The following is a 16,472-nucleotide window of genomic DNA, read 5'->3' as shown; positions in this document are numbered from 1 at the left end:
TCCCAGAACAGAACTTGTTCGTAAATCAGGGGTTCACTGTACATACAGTACTCAGGTTTGAATTTTCCCATGACAAGCTTTTTTTTTAAATAAGCAATTGTACTTTTTTAAAAAAAATACAATCTAACTACTCATTACAAGAAAAAGTAATGTCAAGACAAAGTATACATGAAAACCCACACCATGCACAGGCTAATGTGAAGTTAAGTATGCATCTTAAAAGATAGCGGTGTCAGACAAACTTGGGACAAATCTATGACATGTATCTGTAAGGAAAACACTATCATCCAACACATTACCACCTTACTAGGCAATCAGGAAGGGGATGCAGTACTTACTAACATCCCCACTAAGGATGAGAATATTTCCAAACTGCTTTGAATGTAGAATTTTAATGTTCTGGTAAGGTGAATCTTCATCATATACTACTTCATCTATGTCATACTCAACCAGGCGCCCGTCAGCAGTGGGCCAGTATCTGTCGATGGCCCCTCCTCGGACTATGGTTGGCAAACTAGAAATAAAAGAAAGAGGAATGAACCTTTCTAGAACACCACCTTATGAGGGGATGGATCTGTCAAGAACATGTAAAATAAAGCCATACGCTGCAGGCAGACTCCTTGAGAGAACAAATTGAACACAAGGCTTTGGCATTTACTTTTTTACAACCATTACTGACACCAAGTATCAACTATTGTACATAAGAGTTTATCTTTATTAAAACCTTTCTGGCATGCTTCTAATATCTCCTAATAAAAGGTTAAAGGAGAAAATGTCCACTGTAGATATGGCACTTCACTCCCAAATACTTCAGCAAGTACTTCACTTAAGACCTCTTGTATAACCACATTGCTGTTACTAGTCACAAAGGACCATGTCGATGAAATCTTATTACAGAATCCATCTTCAAGTGTCCCTAATTACTAATTATCCCAATAATGTCCTTTACAGTTTTTCTGCTTTTGAATAAAGGTTCATACACTGTATTTTACTGGTTTTTTTTCATTTTTAATTCATTTCACTTAAAATATTCTTTGATTTATTCTACTGTGTTTCATGATTATCTCTGAAGGGCTGGAGATTTAGCTCAGCGGTTCTGCTGCCTGCCTTGCAAGTGCAAGGTCCCAAGTTTGATCCTCAGTACCACAAAAAAAATTAATGATGAAATATCAATAATATTTGGGTCAGGGATTTAGCTCAGTGGTACCACACCTGCCTTGTAAGCACAAGGTCCTGAGTTCAATCCCTGGTACCAAAAAACAAAAACAAAAAAATGTTCATGATATCTCTGAAAAGTCTAGACCAGGAATTGTGCATAAAAATCCCTCATGTTGATTTACCTGATTTCTTCATGATTATAGAGTCAGGTCGACATACACTACACAGATGTCTCATCGAGAACATAACAGTTGTGACTGTGCTATTGGCGATGCAGAATTTGTGATCGTTTGGGCACAGTGGCATTAGTATTTACAAAGGTCCCTTCCCATCTTTTGAAGTTACTAAGCAGGCTGTGGTGGAATCCACCCCCAACCCATCTAGAAGATTCTTGCTTAAAATATTTATTATTTGAGTAGCTGCAAAATGATGGTTTTTCTCATTCTATGCTTTTGTAAATACAGTACTTTTTCTGATAGGGTGAATATACTAGAAATTACCAGCAGAGGACACTAAATGACAGGAGAAAAGAGACCTAGAAAGGGACTTGCAGAATCTAACCCAAACACAAAGAAAATGAGAACACACTGCAGCATAACAGAGGAGCAGCAAGTGAGTTGTGTTCTCAGGCACAGTAGTGTTGAACAGTAATACAGCATGATATAGTCACAGACACCCACGTGGCTGGAATACACCGCCCCTGCCTGACTGATGAGTCTCTTCCCACTCCCTTTTCATCTGTTTCCAAGAGTACAGCCTGAACCTGTTACAATTTAATGAGGCTTTCTCTGAGAAAATACTAACATCTGCAAAGAGCATTAGACAACACAAATTCCCATGAACTCTTATTGAAGCTAACAACCTGTGACTGAACAACTTCACCTTTCTGGTAAACAAATCCAGCTTTCAGGACACTGGGCAGACCAGAGGTTTTTCTTGTACAAGGTGAAGCCCTAATCAGGACAGCCCCGAGACAGCTGGCACACAGGAATTGGAAGAAGCCTCCTTCAGCCATGGTGGGCAGTGGGGAGTGAAGAGAAGTAAGATGGGGAAATGAGTCACCAGGAAGGTGGCCCTCATGAAAGTTGACAAATACAAAGTCACATCTTTCAGGGCAGGAAACCTACCCCCTGGTTGATAGCCAGCAGCTACAAGCAATACTGACCTAGGCACAAATCCACTGAAAATAAACAGTGTGTATTCTCAGTTGTGTCAATAATGCCAGGGTTAAGCTGAAGAGCTCTCTTCTCCACTGCAACACAATGGTTCTGAAAGACTGACAAGGAAGCAACAAGAATCTCTAACAGGATGTGGGAACCATTGCTTGGAGTATTCAACCCATAAAGCATAAAGAGCATCTCCCCATAATGGGCTGCCAGGAGACACTGTGGAGCCTACAAAATTCACTTCAAACTTCACAGCTGAAAGTTAGAAATAGACTGCAGACAACAAGGTGGAACGTGTGCTGGGCCTCAGGCACACTGTAAATTCAAGAAATTTTCTAAGAAATGAAACTGGGAGTGTAGCTCAGCAGTAGAGCGCTTGCCTAGAATGCTTGAAGCCCTGGGCTCCATCCCCAGCAAGGTGTGTGTGCGGATAGGGTGCAAGAAACGTAACTTATGTGAGCTTCTTTTCTTGTTCCTTTTCATTTCAAAGTACAATGAAAGAATTACTTTTTAGATAAACCACATGGCTTCTTAGTCCAAAATTCAGATTTAATTCATCAGCCAAAGGGGAACAGTAATATGAGATATTACTGAGTTATCTGTTATGATTTCATCTCTTAACTACGTTATTTCCCAAACCAAAAAGTAAAATATTTGTCATGTTTGGGGCCAATAACAATAGGCATATGATGAGATATTCCTAACCTCTCATTCTTCTCATCCTTATTTTATGAAAAGATACAAAAACTGTGACAAGCAAAACCAAGTTCTGTATTTTGAAATGAAAACCTAAAGCTTAACTCCAATCTAAGAAAACCCTTACACCAAAATATAAAAAGAACCGGACTTCTCATGATGCTGAAAGCCCAGAAATGCATTCTATCTTCTCACTCCTAGAGCAACCCTGAAGAAAATCAGAGTGTATTTTAACATGGGTCAACTCATTTCTCCACACAGTGAGAACATTCAAATGGCTACAAATAAGGAAAACTCTGCAAGCAGGAAAAGATGAAGTGCCCAGAAAGTGGTGTGGGTGTGAATGTATTTTTAAGAATAAGGAAGGGGGGAGCAGGGATTTAGCTCAGTGGTTCCGCCACACAAGTGCAAGGGCCCAAGTTTGATCCCCAATACAAAAAAAAAAGAATAAGGAAGGGGGTACATGTGGCTGCTCTTGGACCTTTTCACTGATTTAAGAATCACAGAGCACTAGTTCTGAAAAGAGGTAATGGAGCAGAAAAGTGTGGGAAAGAAGCATTATCTTGGCTGTCCCAAAGTGAAAGTGAAGGGCTGGGGATTTAGCTCAGTGGTGTCACCGCTGCCTGCCTCACAAGCGCAAGGTTCCAAGTTCAATCCCTGGTAACCCCCAAAAAATGCAGCACCAAAGTGAGAGTGAAGCTCAACTGAGCCAGGCTAGGAACTCCAGTGCCCTTATCCCCATCCTGGCCACCCACCACTGTCATTCTTTCCCGGCTTGGTTTGCAAAGGCAATAGTCATGACCTCAATTCAGGTAGCTGCTGCATCCCCCAGCCCTCCCAGGCCCAATCCCCATTCTATGTACTAAAGCCCAGATAGAGGGGTGCCTGCTCGCTTTGCCACACGTGAAGCCCCTCTGTGCAGAGATGTTAGTGTGTAGAGATCAGTTTCAGGCATTGTCACGAGGTAAGAAACAGAGTTTCCAACCAGGATTCGCTTGCAGAAAGGCCTCTGAGTGCCACTGAATGGGCAGCACTGGGGGAGCCTGTGATACATGTCTGCCGGGGGTAAGGTACAGTCTCTACTGGAATAGCAAGCTAAGAAGTAACTGACAGCCTCTGAAGATGGTACAGTGAGGATGGATTAGTTATAGGATTAGCCTGTCAACTGTAAGAAGTTTAAAGCTGCAGTAGGGGAGAAGAAAAATAGGGAACGAAGACAGGGATTATCAATGAGGAGCCTACTGTGGAAGATATTCAATAAAATACAGTCTTGGTACTTGACTGCTTTGAAAAGTTGGGTACATGACATATTATGACATGAAAATTTTGTCCCTATATTCATTTGTTTGTTACTCAATGTATAAGCTAGAACTTGTTGATGTTAATTGCCTTGTGACTCTTTCCAGCCAAAACAATTTGTTCGATGTTCATCACACCTCTTGGAACAAATTAACAATGACTAGCAAGGTACCACTGTATTTTCTGATTTAATCTATAAGAAATTCCTGGTTGTTTTCATATTCAAAATTGAAAGGGCTGGAATGTAGCTCAGTAGTAGAGTACTTGCCTAGCGTGCATGAAGCCTTTGGATCCATCCCTATCACCACAAAAAAAAAAAAAAATGGGGAAGGGAAAGCAACATGGCTAAAGACTCCCTAACTGAGCTTGGGTGAGGTATAAAAAAACCCGTGTACTCAGTAAGTGGGCAAGTTTTGCACCCAGTCTATTCTTTTCACTTAGTTTCCTGCTTCCCTTTCCAACTACAGGAGGTTAAACAATTACCTGTTATCTTAAACCTGCCCCAGGGCTGATCAAACTCAATACAGTGAGTCATTAAGTGCTTAATCATCGTAGCCCTTCCCAATAAGGATTTCCTTTTATGGAAACTACTATGAAGTAGAGAAACCAGTATTCTGATCATTCCCATCAGTGATAGAGTGATCTTGGCAAAGTCCTTCCTTCTTGTCTTCCCATCTATGAGCCTAACTTATGAGCAAGTGACAGGCCTCCTGTGCCCTGTGGCCTTATAAAGAGCCACAAAGGCAGGGCAAGAGCAAACTGCTGAGAATAAGACGCTATATCCAAAGCATTTAAATCCCATGAACTACTAGATCCAATCCCTTCCAATAAATGTCAAAACTGCTACATCTGTCAAAGTTCTTTAAAGTCTGGCAACACTGGCAGACACCTCAGAGCTATCTGAAGGATGTGCTCCAAATCTGAGCTGTCTGATACAGTAGTCACTAGGTACTGACACGAGGCTAATATAACTGAGGACATTAACTGTTCATTCACATTTAACTTTAAGCCACAACACATAGGGCTTAGGATACAGATCAGAGGTAGAGCCAACGCCTAGTGTGTACAAGGCTCTGGGTTCAATTCCCAAGTAAACAATAAATGGCCACATGTGTTTAGCTACCCCCAGGGGACAGGGAAGGCTTCGATTTTTTTATTACCATTTGAAAATAGCCCACTCATAGAAGCTAATAGTGGATGGTCTCTCAAGTCTTAGTACCTTACGTCTTAGTATCTTAAAGGCTTTGAGGAAAAAATTTTTGTCACTTCACCCCAACAGAAGTATCTTTCAACTGCTTATTCTACTCCAGAACCCAGAACCATGAGCAGAGGGTTCTTTTGGAAAGAAGGGGGTCTAGCTCCCCTTTGACTGAAAGGGCAGCCCTACCTGGGGTTTCCGGTTCACATATTTCTAGCTCCCTGGAATTACTCCACATCACTTTTCAGTATCATTGCATCCAGTCCCCTTCAGTTCCCTGCCTCTATGTGTTTGTTTTCATACACCGTGTCCTGTGTTTCAGTGTAAGGGTCCCAGGAGCTCAGTTCAATGTTGCCAGAGGCAGGCACTAACTTCCATCTTTTCCACATCGTAAAAAGGCACTCTGGGGGCAACACTGCCGTTCTGTTTATTTTACAAACTAAACAAATATATAAGGACATTAAAGAGTGGACTTACCGCTTCACCCGCCCAATACTGGCCTGACTCAATTCTTTCATTCTCTCTTCTACTTTGTTCAAAAGCTACAATTAAAAGAAAAGAAATCAATAGGCTTATAGAATAAGCTGTGTAGAAGAGCTAAGTTGCAGAGCAGAACCCTGAGACCAGGTTGACAGAGCTGTGGTGACATACATCTGCCCCTCCGCATCCCTACAGTGGCCTCCAGGTTTGGCCCAATTCTACTAACTAACCCTCACAGGACAACAAAACAATTTGGAAGGGGAAAACTAAAGGATACTGCAGGTAAAAGTCCTGGTTAAAGCATCTATAGCCCTCAAAAGGAAAGCAAAATCATTACTCATACTTCGAAATTTAAAAGGGAAAGGTGACAGGTGTGTTCCCAAAACCAACTAAGGGACAATTATTTTTTTCTTCTAAAACTACTCATCGGAAGAGAGGGAAATTTAAAATCAAGTTAAATGGGAAGTAAGCAATTCAGAGAAAATTTTACATCATTAAACTAAAGAGATTTTGCAATCCTTATGAAAGCAAAATTTTGTAAGAAAAAATAAATAAATAAATAAAAGATAAATAGAGAAAAACCAACGTTGTCAATTTCTTCTTTGCCCTGGATATCACTGTCGTAACTCTGAAGGTCCAGCAATACCAATCCATGTGGATAAATTCTCAAATTGGCGAAGCTACAAAACAAAGTATAATTTTAAGGTGAGGAATTATATCATAACACAACAAAGGAAAAAGAGGCTATCTCCATTCAAATAAAAAGACCACTGCTTTCTTTCCCCTCCATTACACAGTTAACCCTGGCTTTCTTTTCAGGGGCTCTCTTTAAGAGGAGAAGTTACCAAACATTTATGGAGGATTTAGAGGGTAGCACCAAGTGCCAAGGTTTTCAAAACTGGTTCTGAGGCCCAGAAGGAAACAGAAGATCTGTGAATATTAAAACATTTCCTCGGGTGATTTTGTCAGGTTTAGTAACCAAAACCTTAAGGAGGAAGGGAAAACTGAGTTCTGGCAATTGAATAAGTTCAAACCAGAGCCACCAGAGGTGCACTGTCCAGGCTAAGAATGGTTTTACATTTCTGAAGAGTTGCTTAAAAAAAACATGGGATAGCAACCTTATGTAGTTCTTAGACAAAGTTTTCTGGCCCTTAATTTAGTGGATCTGACCAGCCCTTTTTAAATAAAATATATGAGTATATCACATAAAATAAGACGTCTGTTGATGATAGCTAGTGGGTAGAGTGTTTTGTTTCGGAATAACAAAAATGATATAAATTAATTGTGGTCATGGTTGTACAACTGTCCATGTGCTAAAATCTACTGAATCTTACACTTTAAGTTTGTAAATTATGTGGTATGCAAATTTGTTCAATAAAGCTGTTATTTTAAAAATAAAAACAATGTCTGTTGAAACATTTGCCCTGATTATATGTGTATACTTGTATTACATATATACAAATGCGTATATTTCCAGGGTTAGGAAATTAGTTATTTCTTTCTGTAGGCTGTAGTTAAAGAAGCATTTGAAAAAATATTAAGTTAGAAGATTAATTCTGTTCACAGAATATAGGTAGTGTGCTTAGATTAAAAAAACAAATAAAATTAATTAATTTTCACCTCCAGCCCTTAAATGGCCTCAAAGCCAAGTTCAGGGCTATACACAAGCTGTCTACACTGAATGAGTGGATCATATTTCCTTCCCCCTCCAGCAGCAGCACAAAGGACAAGAAGGGTGCGGGTGAGAGAAGAACAAAGAAATGCACAACACAGAGAATATGGGAAGGTGAGGTAGAATACCAAATTCAAGCCTGTGAGCTCCTTGGCAAACAACCACAAATAGAGAAAGTCAAAAGGTTGGGGGTAAAGAAACAGAAAAGCTGAAAAAAGATGTCTGGTGACCAGAGCCAGGCCACTCATCACAAAAGGACACGAACCTAGGAAAGCAAAAACCAGGCTTTAAAGAGGGTGTGGAACTTCAATTATTTCCCCTGAGCCCATGTGTTGGTGGGGAGAGTGGGCTTTCAAGACAGGCACCTTGAGATGAGTCCCAGCTTTTTGAGGGAGAGAGAGAGACAAATGTGGAAAATATGTCTTTAGACTAAGCATGCTCATTTTTTTTATTTGTTCTGCTTTCAGAAGCAATTTCCAAATAGCTCTTGTCACTCATAAATTCCCTTCTGGGAAGAAGTCTAATCCTCTCTATGAATGGAATTGTTGTGTGTGGTAGAAACTTCAAGAACTGCCACAGGCAGGGCTCGGCTGCAAAGGCCTGTAAGATGGCATGAGAGAACTTTTCACCTGGAAAAGGAGAATCCACCAAGGTGGCAAACTACCTTTGCTAGGCCACCACTTACAAAAAGGATGAAACACAATAAAAACTGTGAGGTGGAAGCAAGAGAGAGGAGCTGGAGGACAGCTGTAGCCATTCCACTTCTGGGAGCCTCCCTGTTAACTGGGCAGAGCACAGAGGACAGGGAAGAGCTTTGGGTGTGTTGTGGACTTTGGGCTACCTACCCTTAAGGAAGAAATAATCATTTTAGATAAATAATCACTTTAGATACACTTGAGGAATCTGCTAAGCACATATAGGGAGTTTGGTCACATAGTTACAATGCAGGTCTGGGCACGGTATGTCTTTATGAGGCATTAGGATCCAGAACACAAATTAGTGCCACAGAGTTGGCAGACTTGGTGGGAGGGCTCAAAAAGTAAAATTTACCCCCATAGCACTTTGTCTTCTGGGCCTCTTAAAGATAATGGGGGTGGTTACTTTTTCTTTTAATAGAAGAGAAAGTAGGACAGGAAGGAAGCCATGTGTGACAGCTGGCTGTGTTAAAAGGGTCTGCTGGGGTTGCTATGACTGTGACACTGCAGGGACTATAAACTGAGTAGCCCATGGCACACTCTTCTCTCTTTCAAATTGAGCCATGGAGAAGGGAAAAAAATACCTTCACTTGTTTGCCTTCCATAGCAGCAATCTGAACCAGTCTGAGTAACACTGAAGCCACTGCAAACCCATCAGCCTTGTGCTTATGTCAACTTCCCTGTCTTGTCTTCCACCAGCCCACTAGCCTCGCCCCACCCCATCCCCAGAAAAGAGGCACTTAATGTCCTATGTGAGAGCTCCCCAAATTGCCTTCCACATGCTTGCTCCTTTGATTACACTGCCAGGATGACAGCCTGGTCAGTCCTTAATTTAGGTTTTCTTTCCTACTCTCCAGAACACAATCATTTAAACTACATATTGACTACACAAAGTCTATATAAAGTCTTAAAAAAAAGTATTAAACTCTAGGACCATCTCAGCTCCCTGTCAAGCTATTTGTACAAGCTATCATCCTGTATTTACCATGGTCTGTATTAATGGTAGTCACTCCTAACCAGCAGCACCTGCACCAGAGAGCTTGCCGGAAATGCAATCAGAGAGGTCCTTAACCCAGACCCACTGTAGCAGAAAGTCTTGGGAAAGAGGCCCAGGAATCTACTTAACCAACTCAGATTACTGCCTGCCATTTCACACTACTTATGCTGCTGGGAGTTCTTGATTCTAGTCACACAGTAGAACTGCTTGGGCTTTACAGATACTCATGTCCAGATCCAGTGGCCTCACAATCTCTGGGTGAAATGCCCAGCCAAAGGTATTTTGTGAAAGCTCTTTCCAGGAAATTCTAATGTACATATAGCTATGACTGAGAAGCACTGAACTGTACCACCCCTAAGAGTTTTCAAAGATTTAAAAACTACCTGGACATGACCCTCGGCCCCTATTTTTCCCCCATCTCTGCTCTTCCTTGAGCCCAGATCTAAAGAAGCTTCAAGACCACCTCACCTGCCATTTTTGTTTGTGTAGGTTGCTAGGTAGCCATGATCTTGCCAGGTATGCACCGACTCTGCCATGCCCTGCTCCTGGAAAATGGACTGCAGACCTTTTAGAATGGTCTCACCATCAGCTGCAAGATAAGAGATAAAAAGATAAGAAAGAAGGAAACATTCAGATTGAAAGCTAATGAGACACAGTTTGATGTCTGAACCTTACAAGAAAATCTGAACAAAGACTTGCCAGCATCACCCCTCCCATCATTAGCACAGAACATCTGGTTACCCACTAAGAACACAAAAAAAGTGACCACAAAGAACTGTGCCATGGATAAGGACAGAGAAAGCCTAACCAGAGACAGCATAAAATATTCAGCTTAACCAAAAACCAAAGGAAGTCAAATAAATAAGATTCCACTTCAGGTTAAATAAATCAATGAAGCTACACAGTCCTAGGAAGTGGGTGGTCACTGATTGTTGACAGCTATTATAAATGATTTGAAACGATTTTATTTTCCAGGTGTTTTACAAAACAGATATATTGCTTATATAACTGGGAAAAATTAAATGGGTACACTCAGTAAAAGTTCTAAATGGTAAAACAACAATTCTATATGGGACCACCTGTTGAGTTATAGGTATTCCCTTCTCCACACCCTGCCCCAATCTCACACCTTGCCCCCCGAAGTACAGCAGTGTCCCCAAGTAAAATGTATTAACTTCTAGGTTCACTTCATTTGGAAGCCAGGATTTTCAGAAACAGCCAATATAACAATCTTTAGAAGGCAGGCAAAATGCAATTGGTTCTGGAGTTACATCTGCAATGCAGTCACTTTCTGGTAGCAGTCAAGGAAGGAGCAGGATATAACAAGAGGAACTACTCTCTACCCACCCCACCCCCAGCCTCTGCAGGCTGGCTACTCATGGTGTAGTCCGGAAAGCATCAAAACAAAGCATTTCTTTGACCTCAACTGAGGCACAAGAAAAAACAGGTTCATTCCGGATTATAGTGTGACCTCAGAAAAAAATGCATTAGAATTCCTGCCATAAACCCAGTGATGCCAAAACTGGAACTAGGAATAAAGCACTTTTCCACTATGCATAAATAGTCTGTTTCAGGTAGAAAAAAAAAAGTCTTATCTCCAGTGATGTTTGGTACTGTAAGACAACAGTGAAGGCATAAATGGAAGGGGGAGTTTCGAAGCCAAACCAAAAGGCAGAAATGTTTCATTCTTGCCTGTACAATTTTTTTAAATATGTGAATTTATTGTCATTTAAGATCAGTCTTCTTCTCCCTGCAATAAGTAGAATGGTGGCTCTCAAAAGAAGTCTACCTCCTAACTTCAGAACCTGGAAACATAACTTTATTTGGAAAAGGGTCTTTGCAGATGTAAAGAATCTCAAGATGAGAAAATCTAGACTATCCAGGTGGGTCCTAAACCCAACAACACATGTCTTCATAAGAGATAAAAGAGAACATAGAAGCAGAAGGGACAGTTATTACCATGTCAGAAGCAGAGACTGCAGTTGATCAGGGCCACAGCCAAGGAAAGCCAGGGGCCATGAGGAACCATCAGAAGCTAGGAAAGAGGCCAAGGAAGGTTTGTCTCCAACAACTTCAAGGGAGAATTGCACTTTGATCTCAGTTTCCGGCCTCCAAAACCCTCAGAATAAGTTTTTTTTTTTTGGGGGGGGGTCATGAAGTTTATTGGTACTTTTTAGGTATACAATGTGATGACATTCATCACTGGGAACTTGTACCTTTACATAATGTTATCTTGGTTCTTATTTTTCCCCATTCCCCTGCCCTCCCTTCAACCCGTCCACCCCTCCCCTATTTACAAAGGCTTTGTTTCCATTTTTTTCTCATACTTATTCCTTTCCCTTCTTTCCTTTCTCCTACCCATTCCACTTCCCCTTCCCCTTTAGACCTTTTCTTCCCATTTCACATTAACAATTATACATTTTGATCCTTATACTTTTAGTTTCCCACACCTAAGCCATCCAACTTGTAGAGCTTTGTTACAGCAGTCCTAGCAAACTAATACACCTACCAAAAACTCATTTTTTTTCAAGTTCACTCAGTAAGCAAGAGCAAAAAGGATATTAAAAATGACATTGAAACTGTAATTTTTAATCTTCTGAACTGAAAAAGACAGGGCAATCAGTACAGTAAAACCAAAATTCATGGCAATATTAGAATAAAACTAGATGGTAGCATATACCCTCGAGCCTCTAAAGCAGGAGAAGGTAGAAAATAATTGGGCCACGGCCTCAGGACCTGTGCAGTACCAGCAACTGTGTAAGAGAAGAAGAGAGAAAGCAGAGGGAATTCAGACAGTGCTGAGATCTAAAGAAAAAGCACAAACAGGTGTTCACCCCCAGGGAAGGGGTTTCCTCCTCCTCAGAATACAGTGCCAGGCAACAGGTGAAACCGTAGAAGAGGGACCTGGGTAGGGTCAGATATGGTGTCAAGATGGTGGAGGACAAGCCTGCTTATCAGAGACAGAAGAGAAGACAATTTAGAAAACAGGCAGGTAATTCAAGTGCCAAAAAGGACAAATGGAGACCACTTCCAAGAAAACACCCCATCAGGGAGAATACTGGCAAGAAGCCACACATCACACACCCATTACAACAAAAGCACCTATAAACAGGAGCAGTGGCCCAATGAATCACTAAATTCTCACTCCCAGCAAAACTGTACCTTCAGGAAACTCATTTCGGAGAAAATAATTGACCCTACTTTAAGTTGGTTTCAGGAAATTAAAAGGGAAGGCCTGAAATATACCTTCAGAACTGTATAGCATTTAAGAATGAGTTCTGCCTCTCCAAAAGATAATTCTGTTTTCCTTGATAAAAATGAACTAACCTTGTTCAGTTCAGCTTGTGTGTGTCATCAGAGCCTGATGTATAAGCCAACCATGCAGGTGACTGGGCTGAGTACAGAGTGGTGGGGAAAAGTACACCCAGCCCAGCAGAACTCAGCCTGAATGTGAAAGCCACTATGTAATTATGTAATCCCTCTCTGGCTAGACCAGATGTTTTCTGTTTTGAAAGTGTATAAACAAATCATCACTCCTGGTAAATGGCCTCAAGACTCGGTTCCATCGGCACATTACTAAACAGAACACAAATCTCCCATGCTGGTAAAGAGAACTGCAGGTAGCGCCACACTGAGTGTGACTGACCAGGCTGTACAGTAGACCGTGGCCCTGGTCAGGGAACTGAGTTGAAGGGACTCCATCCTTTGGGCCAGGGAAAGGGGACATCTTTGATCCATGCAAAGCTTTGACTCCTCACCAAGCCAAGTATGGCTCCATCCCCTTTTTTCACTGGCAAAATTAGCAGATAGGCATCATGTGGGATAAAGGAAACCCTCCAGCCAGGTTTCAAACTAAAAAGGCACCAATTTGTCTTTAATGTGTTACTTGTTTCCACACTATGGGCTTACCCTCCTCCTCAGCAAAATAGGACAAGTCATTATGTACAGTATCTACAGTTCTACATTCACACACATGTCCAGCATAGTTGTGGGTTGCCTGGTCCCTATAGGCCTCTGAATGTACCAGCCCTGCCTGCCAGGAAGGTGTCTGTAGGGAACTATAGGGGCCATGCCATTTTGCTTATTGTCCATCTTCAGATTTACTTAACTTCTGATCAGAGTCTCCTTTGTCACCCCAACTGCTCCCAGACCTTGGGAAAGACTCTAGAAAGGGAAACTAGGGCTAAACCAATTTCCTTGTTTCTCTTTCCTAGAATCAGGGTTTTAAAGTGAAAACTGAAAGCCAAAGGTATGTGTGCCACTAGCTTAAAACATTGCCTGGCTTAGTCATCTTGATCACAGGTGCTGAATGTTTCATGGGTAAAAATGAAAAACTCTTTCATTTGGCTGAATTCATCCTCCTTAATATCTTTGCAGAGTTTCTAGAATACCTAGACTAGTAATTTTCAATCCTATATGCACATAATTATAACCACTTGGAGAGTTTTTTATAATTCCAATGTCACACTCTAGACCAATTAAATAAGAATCTGGAGGGTGAATCTAGGCGTCAGTATGGTTAATGGTTCCCTGGGAAATTCCAATGTGTAGCTGTGGTTGTGAACAGCTGAGCTAAACTATCCTATACAGAAAGAAACAAGGGCTAAGAGTATAGTTCAGTGGCAGAATACATGCTTAGCGTGTGTGAGACATTGGGTTCAAGCCCCAGCACCCCAAAAATAAGAAAACTAAAAACAATTCTACCATCTCCATATTAAATACACTCAAGTAACCAAAGTTAATGAAAATATCCAACAAAACAGCCGGTCTCATGTGTGAGGCACTAGGTTTAATCCCCAGCACCATAAAAACAAAAACAACAAAACCAGAAGTTAGCTCAGTGGTTCTACTGCCTGATTCACAAGCACAAGAACTCAAGTTCAAGCCCCATACAAAAAAAAAAAAAATCAGAAGGTCTGAAAGTCCAAACTTCATTAACTGAAGCTATAGGTAGTAATTCCATGAAACTCCCCAGAAAAATTTTTGCATAAATAATGTAATATTAAAACCTTTGTGCCTGTCTAGTAGGGAAAATATAATATTGACCAAACAACCTGGACTTGCTCTATCAGCATTCCTCAATACTAGGGGTGACACTGACAATATGGTATAAAGAGCTGTCCTGTCCCTCACGGGACTTTAGTGACACCCAGCCATGCCCACTAAAAGTCAGTGAAGTTCTCTCATTGTTTAAAAAAAAATTCATACTCCAATTGCCCCAAGGTGGCGATACAATCCCTTGAGAACTTCTAGGTACTCTAAACAAGGTGAAAATAAACCTGAGGGGTATACCAAACTTGGAAACACAAGAAAGGACAGTATCATAATCATCTTCTTCCCTTTCTCATCACTGGGACACAACACCTAACACCCACAACTTAAATGGGAAGAGGTTTATTTTGGTTCATTGTTTCACTGTATGGTTGGCTGACTTCATTGCAAGAAACAGCATGGTGAAATGGAATGGTAGAGGGCTGGGGATTTAGCTCAGCAGTTCTGTGGCCTGCCTCGCAAGCGCAAGGTCCTAAGTTCGATCCCCGGCACCAAAAAAAAGAAATGGAATGGTAGAGAAAAGCTGCTCATCCAATGTTGATCAAGAAAAAGAGAAAGAAGCCAGTGATAAGAATATGTCCTTCTAGATCAGGCCTCTAGTAACCCACCTGCAATCAGGCCCCACCTTCTAACAACAAGTCAGCTATGTAGGACCTCCTGTGATCCAATCAGTTTCCCAAAGTTCTACCTCTGAACACATGAGGCTTTGAGAAACATTCTAGATTGAAGCCATAACAATTATAAATGACTATGAATTAGAAGACAATGTGAAAACAGGTCCAAATGTTTAAAAGACATAAATGCAATACTTTCAAATACACATAGTCATCCAAACTAGGCCAGTTAAACACTGTTTGGCAGAAGTTCTTACAAAACTCACTTCACTGGACCAGCAAGAATAAAGTATTCTAACTAGTGTATCACTCAGATCCTTTCAAAGTATTCTGAGACACAGAGACCTCTCTTAAGACAAAATCTGTCCTTTATCCACTGAATAAGGCGATGTCCCCTTTTCCAGACCACTGCCTGCTTTGTTTGTTCAACAATAACAGAATGAATTAGCTGGTCCAAATTAAATATACCACCACCAAAAGAAGGGAAGGGAAGACTGGCAGAGGGAAAAAAAAGAATCAAGGCACAAGTCTCCTCTCTCTGCTTTATTTTCTCCTGGAGATGCAGTTATAGGCCTCTCTTTCAGAACCTCATTCTTTCAGAACCTGAGCATCAGCTCCCAGTGTCGAATTTCCACATCTATATATCCAGGTGCATGGGCCCTGCCTCCTACACCTGCTCACAGCACCGCTCCAACCACAACTGTGAAATCACAACTGGGGTCATGCTTTCTCTACTCCCACTTCTGGCTATACAGAATAAGCCCTGCTCATTTGAAAATCCAAAATTTGAAATGCTCCAAAACCTGAAATGTAAGCACCAACATGGAAACAACAGGCAAAAAATTCCACACCTTATGCCACATGATGAGTTGCAGTCAGAACACAAGTAAACAAAACATACTGAGAAAATTACCATCACACTACGTGTATAAGGTACACATGAAACACAAATGACTTTGTTTTTAAACATGGGTCCCATCCCCAAGTCTCATTATACATATGTAAATACTCCAAATAGAAAAGAAAAATCATAATCTGAAACACTTCTGGCCTCAAGCCTTTCAGGTAAGAGAAACCCTACCTAAGATTCACCAAAACAATCCTCCCACCAGCCTCTTCCTACAAATTTTCCACCACGGCCTCTTTTCTCCACCCAAACTTGCTGGTCAGGACCCTTCTCACAGACGCAACTTCTTCAACCATAAAATGGAGACATTACTTTGCAAAATTCTTGTACAGAACCCAGAACTAATGTTAGTTCAGGACACCATGCATGGTCAGGCACTGCGATTTAATTGCTGACCCATAAAGTAGGCAGCCCTGTATGCATAAGCAGATTAGCTTTAGTGGGCTGGGGATTTAGCTCAGTGGAGCAGTACCTGCCTGCCTAGCAAACAAGGTCCTGAGTTCCATTTCCAGGGCAAAAAAAAAAAAAAAAAAAAAAA

At 41.2% G+C, this 16,472-nt stretch overlaps 1 protein-coding gene across 3 annotated transcripts in view; it reads right to left on the bottom strand.

The window, feature by feature from the left end:
* Sms (spermine synthase) overlaps positions 1-9,947 on the bottom strand; it is a 39,695-nt gene extending 29,748 nt beyond the window's left edge. For all 3 annotated transcript variants that reach the window (XM_033760359.1, XM_033760361.1, XM_033760360.1), the window contains exons 1-4: positions 9,830-9,947; positions 6,584-6,677; positions 5,995-6,059; positions 339-514 (exon numbers count right to left, since the gene is read on the bottom strand). In XM_033760359.1, coding sequence (XP_033616250.1) covers positions 339-514; positions 5,995-6,059; positions 6,584-6,677; positions 9,830-9,897 — 403 coding nt within the window. In that variant the 5' untranslated portion in view covers positions 9,898-9,947. The remainder of the gene's footprint in view (positions 1-338; positions 515-5,994; positions 6,060-6,583; positions 6,678-9,829) is intronic.
* Between the last annotated feature and the right edge of the window lie 6,525 nt (positions 9,948-16,472).

The sequence above is a fragment of the Fukomys damarensis genome, unplaced genomic scaffold (genome assembly GCF_012274545.1).
Source record: "Fukomys damarensis isolate Sample0158 unplaced genomic scaffold, DMR_v1.0_HiC HiC_scaffold_39, whole genome shotgun sequence".
In the NCBI taxonomy this organism is placed as follows: domain Eukaryota; kingdom Metazoa; phylum Chordata; class Mammalia; order Rodentia; family Bathyergidae; genus Fukomys; species Fukomys damarensis.
This window is presented reverse-complemented; position numbering and strand designations above follow the sequence as displayed.